The following is a 13320-nucleotide window of genomic DNA, read 5'->3' as shown; positions in this document are numbered from 1 at the left end:
GACGAAATTCGCAATCTCCTTCTCTTTTCGACGAATCTGACGTCTTTGAGACCCTGAGCAGTCGACAGAACTGTGACTGGCTTCTTATTCCAGCATTTCGCGACAGGCGGACAGGCGCATAGTCTTTTGTCCTCAAGAGAGATTTCCCTCGCTGTATTTGGTCCTTTCCCTTCAGAACTGTCGACCAATTGTTTGCTATCTGGCCTGGCTGTCCCCACTGCATAAAGACCAGATCCGTACAAAGAGGCGATTACTTAGAATGCAGTGAAGGCAACAACCCGATGCGATTTCACGCACGTCTTGCAAAATCTCTGCAACTCCCCCTTACAATAAGTCGGAATCTCCTCGTCCTTGCCGAATGGTTATCCTTTCAGTAGATAACGCAACAAAGGTATGTAGGACCCGCAGTGACGTTTTCGTACACAAATAAATCCAAACTAAAGTAGCAGAAAGCTTTACGAGAGTGGCGCGTGGCGGTGGGTGTGTGGTGTGGGCTTAGGCGTCCTCTGTGTTGCAGAAGGCGATGGCGGCGCAGCAGCAGCGCCACACCGTCAGCTCGGCGGCGGGCGTCATCAACCAGGAGAAGCACGTGTCGTCCTCCTCGCAGTCCAACATCACCATCACAACCAAGGGCGTCTGCACCAAGTCCGTGGTCGCGTCCGCTTCCCAGGTATACCACCTGCTGCTGCTCGTGTTCACATTACCTTCTGTATTTCATTGTGTCCTAGCCATTTAGTATTGGAAACTTTTTTGTAGTCTGAGACGCGACTTATTTAAATGGTCACGCAGCCGAAATTAGTATTGACAGGACAGCAGAATAATTCGACGTTGCGGCACAAGAAATGTTAAACTGTACGTACGTCTCGAACTCGAATGGAATTCTTCCAACAGATAAAAACTCTGCACTTCTCACGAAATGAGGATGTCGACCTGTTCCCATTTGAATTTCCGTCAATTTAGCTCATCTGATTGTACAGGGCATCTACAGGTTTTTTGGATCAAAAAAATGGTTCAAATGGCTCTGAGCACTATGGGACTTAACATCTATGGTCATCAGTCCCCTAGAACTTAGAACTACTTAAACCTAACTAACCTAAGGACATCACACAACACCCAGCCATCACGAGGCAGAGAAAATCCTTGGCTCCGCCGGGAATCGAACCCGGGAACCCGGGAACCCGGGCGTGGGAAGCGAGAACGCTACCGCACGACCACGAGATGCGGGCCTTTTTGGATCAATTTCACGATTACACCGTATATGTTTTGTTTATCATAATTTCAGAAACCTCCACAAGTATTTAAAAAAGCACTCTAAATTTCCCCACTAGAGTCGTTTTTCAGATAAAGTCCTCAGTCACATACATACTGAAACGTATATCTCCTAATATGACGAAAAACTTTTGAGGTGAACCGGCAGTCCTGGTAGGTCTCGTATTGGGCAAAGCATAAACTCCGTTCACATGACGCTACACGTAAAGGTATCCCAGCGTGGAACGTGTTATACTTTCAGCACGGTCAATCTGTCCCGAACTCGAGACTACCGACTCAAGTTGAGATACGGCGTAAACATCAGATGATGATAGGTCGCCATTCCCCGCTATTAGAATCACGACAATTATTTATTTGTAATTTTTGCTACCAGTCACTTTTTTATTTTTTTGTTTTATGTTTAATCTTACATATTACAACGCATTTCGAACATGTTCTGTTCATCTTCAGGCGTTTATACATACATACATTAAGAGAAATGTTACTTAAAAATAAACTGTCTTAAACTAGATTAACTTAGAACTCTTTGTCCATTGTTTGTTATTGCAGTGACTGGTGTATCATTTGGGGGGGGGGGCAGTGGATGGCTAGAAATCGGTGTCAGTGACGTCTTCTGCTGGTTTTTTTGCTTGTGGTTGACTACGTATGATATCACAGCCTGTATAAAATACAGATAATTTTTCATCAGTTGTGTGTTGCGAAAATAGCGTGAAAGGCTTTTGTATGACAGTTGATCACTCACAATTTCAACACCTTGCAGCTTCACTTGCATCACTGGTGCAATGGCGGAGCTGTTGAGTAACATTACATGATTGCAGATTATATTTTGTCACTGATTTCCGACGTAGTTCACTGCACAAGTTGCTTCGACATACATGTAAACGTTATGCACGTAACACAAGATTGCAGACTTGTAGCATGTGAGTCAGTATCGAGTATGGAGGTTTTGTATCGATATTCCTGGTACTGACAGATTTGTAGTCATTTATTTACATTGACACATCTTGAATCTACTGAGTTAGAACTAGTTTAAGACTGTTGAAGAATTTTGAGTTTTTGAATTCGGTTATCTCATTAAGAATGTTATGTACATGCTTTGTAATATGTATGAAAATTTCCATTTCTTCCATGACATCCATTCTTTTACTTTTCCCTATTTTGTGTAAAATTTCAAGGTTGTCTTCGATTTTCAAAGGGTGCCTGTGTCTTTAATGTGAGTTGCTACTGCTGATTTGGTACATTTATCAAGTGTGTAGCAGTCTAAAAGTTCTTTGAATCGAGTTCTGAAATATCTGCCTGTTCAGTTGATATAATTCAGTTGATATAATATTTATTACATTGACCGCAATTAATTTTGTAAATGCAGCTAGCATCAAGGCTTGTATCTGGTGGTTTTATATTGCGAATAAGCTTCCTACTTAGGTTGTTGTTGGTGCTGAAGCTGGTTTTTACTTCTGTGTTTTTGAATAATCTTGCTAATTTGTTGGATACTGTTCTAAGATATGGCATTTTTACATATTTGACTGCTGGGGCATTGTCCGTTGTGAGTATAATTTGATGTTGTTTGTCCAGTATATTTTTCATCTGCTGTGACATGGTAGTAATTAGAGAAGGATCAATGCATTGTTTATTGCGGTGCATGTTACGGTTTCTACTCCTAGTTGGAGTTCTGTATGTTGCAGTGGAAATTTGTGTGCTCTGTAAAGCACAGCTATTTCGTCGGAGGAGGGATGTGTTGAGGAGTTTGGCATAGTGGTGTCAGTGCCAGTCGGTTTTCTGTAAACATTGAAAGATACCTTTTGGTTCTGTTTTGATATTTTTATGTCAAGAAAAGGTATGGTGTTGTTCTCTTCCTGTTTAAGGGTGAATAGAATATTTGTATGTAGCCTGTTGAATTTGTTAAAAAGGTTTGTCACTTCATACTCTTTGCTATCAAATAGAATGAGGGTGTCATCTACATTCCTGTGGTAGAATTTAACTTTGCTTGTGATGTTATCAGTCAGTATTTTTTTCTCTATATGGTGTATAAATATTTCAGCTATTAGGCCACTTAGAGGGCTTGCCATTGCTAGTCCTAGGTCCTGCTTGTAAATTTTATTGTTAAAGGAGAAGTAATTATGTGAAAGTACTAATTAAGTATATCTGTAAGTTCTATGATTTCTGGTTTGCTCATTGTCTTTTTTCTCAATAGGTTCATTCTTATTATCTCAACTGTTTCATCTACAGGTATACTGCTGTAAAGTATTACATAGTCGACCACAAGGGAAAAAACCAGCGGAAGTCATCACTGACATCGATTTTTGGCCATCCACTGCCCCCTCCCTCCCCCCCCCCCCACCTGCCCCCAAATGCCACATCAGCCACTAAAGTAATAAACAATGGACAGAGCTGTAGGTTAATCGAGTTGAATATGGTTTATTTTTAAGTAAGATTTCTCTGTATGTATGTATAAACATAGGAAGATGAACAGAACACGTTCGAAACGCGTTGTATTATGCTAGATTAAACATAAAACGAAAAAATAAAAAAGTGACTGGTAGCAGAAATTGCAAATAAATAATTATCCCACACAGTCACGGTTCACACATGTAGCCATTATGGCCTAAAATAATTAGAATCACGATGTTACATAATACACAACAATTCAGCAACCGTTGTTACAAATGACTAGCTGCAGAAAATGTCGCGCGTGTTTTGTATCCAACTTACCGAAAAAGTCTGAGGTGTTAATGTGTGTTCACGCGTTTGTAGTTCTCTGATGAAGACGATCTGAGCTACTTCAGAGATTTTGGGATGTCGCTACTGACGCCAGCCCGCTTCGGAGAGCACGGTCCTACCGGAGCCGGTACGCCCTCGCCTTCCTGCGAGTGTTTCAACTGAGTTTCCAGGCCACTTTATACCGACAGTTTAATGTCGAATGCCAAGCACGGTGGAACCTCGCGTTTTTCAAATTAACAAATCATTGCCAGAGGTGAAAGTCACAGAAACAAATCCTAGCAGTAGGCAAGAGCTGAAAGACAATCTTTGCATTACTATTGTGGCACTACATCACTGAGCCACCGAGAATACTGTGAAACCCAAAAGACTCGTTTAGGTAAAAGTTTTCTTCGTCAGTCACAACTCTCGTCATTATACTGTTTTACTGGTGCCGACATCGCCGGACACGCGAGAAAAAAAGATAACGGGCCGTACGTTCCGCACTAATGCTTAGTGTGCGTTTCAGAACGGATTGTAACGTATTTGTGTTTGTGACGCAGATGAGTCAGTTGGTGAACGGCCACCTCAGATCGGCGGAGGACGAGCTGCTGAGCGAGACGTTCGAAGACCTGGACCAGCTGTCGGCCAACTCGAACCCCAAGGAGGTGGAGAAGGTGATCGTGAAGTACTCGCAGTGCCTGGAGCGGCTGGTGCAGAGCCTGGAGCGGGGCGGCGGCGCGGCGCGCGTGCCGCAGGCGCTGGACCGCGTCAACGAGCTGGTGCGGCGCGCGTGGTCGGTGCCGCGGCACGGCCACGAGCTCGGCTACTCGCTGTGCAACGCGCTGCGCGTGTGCGGCGCGCTCGACATGCTGGTGCGCAACTGCTCGTCCGACGACGGCGAGCTGCAGTTCTCGAGCGCGCGCCTGCTCGAGCAGTGCCTCACCACCGAGAACCGCGCGCACGTCGTCGAGTGCGGCCTCGAGAAGGTGGTGAAGGTGGCGTGCGTGTGCATCCGCAACTCGCGCGGCAGCACGGTCGACCACTCGCGCGTCGGCACCGGCATCCTCGAGCACCTCTTCAAGCACAGCGAGGGCACCTGCAGCGACGTCATCCGGCTGGGCGGGCTCGACGCCGTGCTGTTCGAGTGCCGCAAGAACGACGTGGAGACGCTGCGCAACTGCGCGGGCGCGCTCGCCAACCTGTCGCTGTACGGCGGCGCCGAGAACCAGGAGGCCATGATCAAGCGCAAGGTGCCCATGTGGCTGTTCCCGCTCGCCTTCCACAACGACGACAACATCAAGTACTACGCCTGCCTGGCCATCGCCGTGCTCGTCGCCAACAAGGAGATCGAGGCGGCCGTGCTCAAGTCGGGCACGCTCGACCTGGTCGAGCCGTTCGTCACGACCCACAACCCGTTCGAGTTCGCCAAGTCCAACCACGCGCACGCTCACGGCCAGAGCAAGAACTGGCTGCAGAGGCTGGTGCCCGTGCTCAGCTCGAAGCGCGAGGAGGCGCGCAACCTGGCCGCCTTCCACTTCTGCATGGAGGCGGGCATCAAGAAGCAGCAGGGCAACACGGAGATCTTCCGCGAGATCGGCGCCATCGAGCCCCTCAAGGTGGTCGCCAGCTGCCCCAACGCCGTCGCCTCCAAGTACGCCGCCCAGGCGCTGCGCCTCATCGGCGAGGAGGTTCCCCACAAGCTGAGCCAGCAAGTACCGCTCTGGTCGACGGAGGACGTCAGGGAGTGGGTCAAGCAGGTGATCACGCCGTAATTCCTCTAACGTCCTCGGGCTCGGGCTCGGTCTCTCTTGCGAGAACGGAGCGAAACAGATCGTCCGTTAACACCGTTACTGACTTCTTCTTCTTCTTCTTCTTCTTCTTCTTCTTCCCCTCCGAGTCGGTAGTCCGTCCGTGCTGCTACCGACGGCGATACCGTTAAACTCTGACGTTCCTCCGGTATCTCGGTGTCGACAGGGCCCGCAGCCACTAAAAGTATTCCAGTGATCGAGTTTTAACATACTGGACGAAATAGAACGTCCTTTTCCATTGCAGCACAGTTTAAGCTCTGAAGCAGTATTACCATTGTTTGCCAGTATATTGGTCGGAGTGTAATAACTCATCAAAACACACAATCCTGTAAACGTAGGACATTACCAGACTATACAATTAAAGGCACGACGGTAAGCCATTGCACGTAGAACTATAACAGTACGATTACTGTTTTGGATAAACTCAGCGTGACTCTTTAATTCCCCAAGTCCAATAATGTAGCTAACCATCTACGTTTCATCACTGTGTCAGTCCCTCAATCCTTGGGCTCTAACCACAGGCGCATCTTTTATGCAATCATAAAAGGTCGATGGGTGAAGCGTCCACAAAGTCCACCGTCATAACGTAGCAAAAGTTCATGCCGAGAGCCAGAGAGAATTCTGGCCTTACGTAAAATCTAGAACAGAGTCGAGTCTTCTACACAGTAAGTCGTCAACCATTCTCGTGTGGCAATACAAGACTCCAAAGGGAAAGCAAAATTTTTTATTTTGCTTTATCATTCACGCAGGAGATTGGACATCCACACGAATGTCACACGAGTTCCTATATGGAGGACATACAAATAGCCATCCGTGACGTTGACAAGCAACGGAAAGAGATGAAAACAAACAAGTCACCAAATCCGATCAAACCCAAGTTGCCTTTACAGAGAGCGACCTTCGGCGTTGGCCCCTTGCCTGAGTTGTTTTTATCGCGAATCTCTCGCCCAGAGCAGTCTCGAGCGACTGGAAAAAGTTGCAGGTGGCTGCTGTATATAAGATAAGAGAAAGGAAGGGCCAATATCTTCAGCGTCGGTTTCCTGCAGAGTTCTTGAGCATACTCTACGTTCGAATATAATAAATTTCCTTGAGACAAAAATAATCCTGTCAACACATCAGCATAGATTTAGGACGACCACTTGTGTGATACTCCATATCATCTTTTCTCACATTACGCTCTGCAGACCCAGGATGAACGACAACATCCAGAGCCCTTATTCTTACATTTCCTGAAGCGTTTGGACGGTGCTCCACTGCAGACTGTTGACGGGAATAGGTTCCCACATATGTGAGTGGTCCGAACACTTCTTAAGCAACAAAACCAAGTACGTTGTCCTCGACAGCGAGTGCCCACCAGAGACAAGAATATCGTCAGGAATGCACCACGGAAGTGTGATAGCACGCCTATTGTTCTCTGAACATATAAACGATTTCACGGACAAGGTGAGCAGCTGTCAGCAACTGTTTGCTGATTACAGGGTGGTATACGGGAGGTTCATTTGTGTAGTTGATGAATGTTTTGACACATTCGTATGCAACAGTGCCAGCGATAAGTATCAGTGGATAGCCGTTTCCACAGTTTTATATCTGTCTTCAGGAACCTCAAGCCACATTAGGGGAAAAACATGTAAAAGAAGACTGGTTAGTAGCAAAAACCCTGTAAATGGCGTGGAAAAGTCTGCAAAAATGGAAGAGAATAATTTTCAGTACTAGATCCGAAACATCGTTTTACCAGTAACAGGAAATAATTCATTGCTTTTGTTGGACTCTTATCCTGGGCATCACAATACCGCTGTCTTTAGGAGGAGGACGGAAAAACTGTTAATATACACTCCTGGAAATTGAAATAAGAACACCGTGAATTCATTGTCCCAGGAAGGGGAAACTTTATTGACACATTCCTGGGGTCAGATACATCACATGATCACACTGACAGAACCACAGGCACATAGACACAGGCAACAGAGCATGCACAATGTCGGCACTAGCACAGTGTATATCCACCTTTCGCAGCAATGCAGGCTGCTATTCTCCCATGGAGACGATCGTAGAGATGTTGGATGTAGTCCTGTGGAACGGCTTGCCATGCCATTTCCACCTGGCGCCTCAGTTGGACCAGCGTTCGTGCTGGACGTGCAGACCGCGTGAGACGACGCTTCATCCAGTTCCAAACATGCTCAATGGGGGACAGATCCGGAGATCTTGCTGGCCAGGGTAGTTGACTTACACCTTCTAGAGCACGTTGGGTGGCACGGGATACATGCGGACGTGCATTGTCCTGTTGGAACAGCAAGTTCCCTTGCCGGTCTAGGAATGGTAGAACGATGGGTTCGATGACGGTTTGGATGTACCGTGCACTATTCAGTGTCCCCTCGACGATCACCAGTGGTGTACGGCCAGTGTAGGAGATCGCTCCCCACACCATGATGCCGGGTGTTGGCCCTGTGTGCCTCGGTCGTATGCAGTCCTGATTGTGGCGCTCACCTGCACGGCGCCAAACACGCATACGACCATCATTGGCACCAAGGCAGAAGCGACTCTCATCGCTGAAGACGACACGTCTCCATTCGTCCCTCCATTCACGCCTGTCGCGACACCACTGGAGGCGGGCTGCACGATGTTGGGGCGTGAGCGGAAGACGGCCTAACGGTGTGCGGGACCATAGCCCAGCTTCATGGAGACGGTTGCGAATGGTCCTCGCCGATACCCCAGGAGCAACAGTGTCCCTAATTTGCTGGGAAGTGGCGGTGCTGTCCCCTACGGCACTGCGTAGGATCCTACGGTCTTGGCGTACATCCGTGCGTCGCTGCGGTCCGATCCCAGGTCGACGGGCACGTGCACCTTCCGCCGACCACTGGCGACAACATCGATGTACTGTGGAGACCTCACGCCCCACGTGTTGAGCAATTCGGCGGTACGTCCACCCGGCCTCCCGCATGCCCACTATACGTCCTCGCTCAAAGTCCGTCAACTGCACATACGGTTCACGTCCACGCTGTCGCGGCATGCTACCAGTGTTAAAGACTGCGATGGAGCTCCGTATGCCACGGCAAACTGGCTGACACTGACGGCAGCGGTGCACAAATGCTGCGCAGCTAGCGCCATTCGACGGCCAACACCGCGGTTCCTGGTGTGTCCGCTGTGCCGTGCGTGTGATCATTGCTTGTACAGCCCTCTCGCAGTGTCCGGAGCAAGTATGGTGGGTCTGACACACCGGTGTCAATGTGTTCTTTTTTCCATTTCCAGGAGTGTAATTCGGATTCCGTGCGGAACTAATAGTGTCGTTCAGTCCCTCAGCAAGGAAATTTTTCGACAGTGTAATGCATTTCTCAGAAAACTGTCTGGCAGCACAATTTCCGATAGCTCTTTGGCATTTCATCTTCATCAGCGTAACAGTGTTGTTAAACTTAAACACTCATGCATTGTCAGTTTCTTTAACGAGTCTGATCGAGTATACCAGTTACGCATCACAATATGCAAAACAACAACAACGACCTTTCTTACTGCACCCCAATTCTGTCTAAGTAAATCTGGCAGTCGCTGTGTAGTGCCTACATGTGTTAGTGTTTCTTTTGTCAGGAGTACCTTGTAAAACGTCTTTTTTCGTCATCCAATACACAGTTCATATTTTTGTGACGACTACAGTGAATAAACAAAGAACTGTTCCTTTGTTAGTAAAATATTCATTATTAAAAATTATCAGAAGAACTGTGATAAAGAAATTTTTAGAAAATATTTCATCTCAACGAATATAAGTCCCGACTGGTGGAAGTTGTTTGTAATGTAACAGCATGCAAAGCCTTTTCTGTTTTTGCAAGTCACTTGTGTAACAGCTTCATCTGCAACAGTTTAGCTGTCGATATGAACTGCAAGTTATTGAAAACTTGACACATTTTTCATTTAAGTGGTTAAAATTCGCGTTTGTGCTCTTTGAACTTGGCACTGCGCTGCACCACGTCACGGTCGTGTCCGCTTATTTGCCGGCTCGCGCGCTACGGCTCTACAAAGTAAAGTTCTTCATGCCGAATAACTGAACAGCATTAAAATTTTTAAATACTTGCAGTGCGCCTTAGCACCTAAAATTTTGACACTGCATTTCTTTCTGTACATTCTTCTCGTGACAAAAATTTCAGGATGGGTTTCGACATGTCAGATTGGACCATTACCTTGGTAGAAGGAATTTCCGTTTGGTGTGATGAAGGGCAGTTGGCTCGAAATGTAAAAAATCCAAATTAGTCCTGGCGAGTAGATAAAGACAAATCCGTAATGTTAAAAGTATTAGTGCTTCGCTGCTTGAGATACTCGTATTCATTAACGGTTTTCTAGGCGTAACGTTGCAAAGGGATGGAACGAGCACGCAAGGTTGGTAGTAGGAAAGACGTGGGGTCGGCATAGGCTTATTGGGAGAAGTCAAGGGAACTGTAGCTCACTTATAAAGGAGAACGCTTATAGAATACTCGATCGACCCATTATTGAGTAATGCTCGAAAGTTTGGGATCCTCAACAGGATGGATTAAGAGAATATATCGATACAGTTGAGAGATATGCTGCGAGATCCGTTACTGGTAGGTTCGATCAACTCGAGAGTATTACAGAGATGCTTCGTGAACTCAAATGGGGACGTTTTTAAGGAAAGACGACGTTCTTTTCGTGAAAGACCTTCGAGAAACCTCCTTTTGCAGCCAACTGCAGAACAATTCTGCTGCCACCAACGCACATCCCGTGTAAGGACAAATTAGGGCTCGCACGGAGTTATATAGACCGTCATCCATTTGCGAGGAGTGGAACAGTAAAGGGAGAGACCGACAGCGATACAAGGCACCCGCTGCCGTGCAGCGTATGGCGGCTTGCGTCGTACGTATTTAGTTGTAGATAGAGGACAAAGTAACAAAATGAATTGTAAAGTGATGTTTTATTCCATTCAGTAGCGACCACTGCGGTTCTCCGAACGAGACGGCAAAATTTTCTCTGCTATCCATGTCGTCTCCTATTGTATGTCGGTACATTTTATTTGGGTCTACTTGTAAGCCTTGTTTTATCCGTAGTCCAATTAAGCCCTCTCCATATGGCCCTGCCATCTGAATCTACGTGTTTGTCCTAAGTCCTACAGTTTCTCTACCCCGACGTTTTGGTACCAGTTGTGCACAGAGCGCTTTTCCGACTTGTCCCGCTAGCCGTGCGTGTCAGAGTGCCGGTTCAGGGACGGCGAGGTCCGCCGGCTCCGGATCGGACCCAGACAATAGGCTAAGGACGAGGGTCGGTGTGCAAGCGGCTGCCAGAACGCCTCTCTTTCGCGCAAGTCCCGCCTGTTACACGATTGTCAAACATTAAGAAAAACAACTTTCGCTCATTTTCACTACACGCAGACAGTTGCGGCACGCGCAGCACTGTGCGTAACTGCGCCAAGTGCCTCAGTGGCAAGCGCCGACCGTGCGCCGAAGCAAAGCAGAGGCACAAAAAGACCAGTAGAGCTCTCATTTGAGACCTTATTTTCGGTCCTGTTTCCCTAGTTTCTCTGGAACAAACAACTTCGTGCAGTTTAATGGAATTCTGCTGTTCCAGAGCAGCTACAGCATCTATCTAGCAAGACGAATCTTCAGTATTTCGTTTATCTCACATTGCGCTCGTTACAATATCTCCGAAATTTACGTAGAACGTTCGAAAATAACACTCTTATAGCAACCGCCTCAGTCATAAATTGCGTTTTCTGCTCAAGCACGCAGTGCATTAGTAGTGGGGCAAGGGCGGTGCCACCCAACTTTCCATTGTTGCCAAATTTATTGAAGATGGCGGCGGTGACGCCATCCGAGATGATGGTATGTCGACTCGGCAACAGCACACGACGTCATCCGAGATGGCGACTTTTGTCGGGAAAATAGGCCAATTGTGCTATGTCCACTAACATAAACCCCGGAAAAAATTGCGAGAAATTTGAATTTTGGCGGGAAAATAGTCCAATTGGGCTATGTCCACTAACCTAACCCTCCAGAAGAAATTGGCGCGAAATTCAGATTCCAACATGATAATGCCTGCAAAACCATACTTTTCTTTACTATTATTGATTATCATTTATTTATTATTATTATTATTATTATTATTATTGGCCTACCTCCACTAGAAAATTCGCGTCAAATTCAAATTCCAGCACGATAATGGCTGAAAAGCCGTACTTCTCTTCATTATTATTGATTATCATTCATCATTTATTATTATTTATTATTATTATTGGTCTACCTCCAATAGAAAATTGCGCCAAATTCAAATTCCAACACGATAATGTCTCGAAAACTGTACTTCTATTTTTTATTATTTATTATCATTTATTATTATTTATTCAAGAAACCCGATTTTCGCGGCGAGAAAGCCATTTGCGTTACATCCATAACAAAAATCTATCACAAGTTCAAATCCCAACACCATAATCGATCACACGTACGAAATACTCCACATCCTACCAACTTTCGCGGTCACTTATCTTTTTTCACTGCTAACCTATCAAAATCGCATCAAATAACAAAGTGCACTTATAGTATCCTAAGTCACATCCTTTGCAGGGGGAAATGGACTCAAGTCTTTATTTCAAGCAGTACGGCCATCACTTGTTATCAGTACACATCTTTGAGATGGCAGCAACACCCAGTGCAGCCCCCACAACGAGGAGTTAGTTCAGATCGTCGCCACCCCGCCAGCCAGTGCGCGGACCGCTACCGACGGCGGTCACGTGAGGCGGCTGCTCGCCAACTGGGGGCCGGCCCGCGCCACCTGCTGGACTGGGGATCGCTCCCACGTCGTAAACATGTTTTCCCTGGACACGCTGGAACTTGCCGAGGTTGATGTCACAACGGCCCGTTGTCCGTTCACCACGTGTATTCGTCGCCTCCGCACATTTCCCGCCAAAATTGTTCGCCTGGGAGCGGAATCACACAACGGTCGATCTTTCGGCTCAGCACGTGGTGGGCAAAGAACGCCCCGCCACACTTTTGACTCGAAAGTCGTTTTCCTGGACACGTTCAAACCTGCATACGCCGACCGTTCGCTATCCATCACGTGTCTTTGTGCGACCAAGAACACCCTGCTACACTTTTGGCGCCAAAGTTTGCTCGAGAGTGGAATGCACCATGCCTGTACAACAGGTGGTGCAGCACATGTGCTCGCCACGACATCCGTCAGTAAGTTAATTGATCATCCAACTCTTATTATTCAATCCACATTCTGCACTTACCTAATCCAAGATCGTCGCGAATACACACGCCCGTACACACGAGCCATCGCGTGCGCCTAGCTTAGTATCTCCGCAAGTGAATGTAGCAAAGTTAGCATGATACTTAATTAAATTGATCAATTAATTAACCTCTCTGATGCGGAAAAGTGCCACGTCCTAGTGCCACGTCCAGTGCCCGACCACCTGGACTTGGAATGAAATCGTTAAAGTCCCTACCGACCAACACATCCCCTTACCGACCCATGTTCGTTGGCCAACATGTACTAATGTTTACTGCCGTTTACTAACGTGCTCTAACGTGTACTAACCTACATTAACTTATAT

At 46.9% G+C, this 13320-nt stretch overlaps 1 protein-coding gene across 7 annotated transcripts in view; it reads left to right on the top strand.

Annotated features, from left to right (window-relative positions):
• LOC124545731 (NAD(+) hydrolase sarm1) overlaps positions 1–13320 on the top strand; it is an 875530-nt gene that overhangs the window by 827761 nt on the left and 34449 nt on the right. For 6 of the 7 annotated variants that reach the window (XM_047124676.1, XM_047124697.1, XM_047124713.1 and 3 more), the window contains 2 exons: positions 518–670; positions 4527–5723. In XM_047124676.1, coding sequence (XP_046980632.1) covers positions 518–670; positions 4527–5723 — 1350 coding nt within the window. The remainder of the gene's footprint in view (positions 1–517; positions 671–4526; positions 5724–13320) is intronic. The other variant, XM_047124683.1, reaches the window with a different exon arrangement.

The sequence above is a fragment of the Schistocerca americana genome, chromosome 1 (genome assembly GCF_021461395.2).
Source record: "Schistocerca americana isolate TAMUIC-IGC-003095 chromosome 1, iqSchAmer2.1, whole genome shotgun sequence".
Lineage (NCBI taxonomy): Eukaryota > Metazoa > Arthropoda > Insecta > Orthoptera > Acrididae > Schistocerca > Schistocerca americana.
This window is presented reverse-complemented; position numbering and strand designations above follow the sequence as displayed.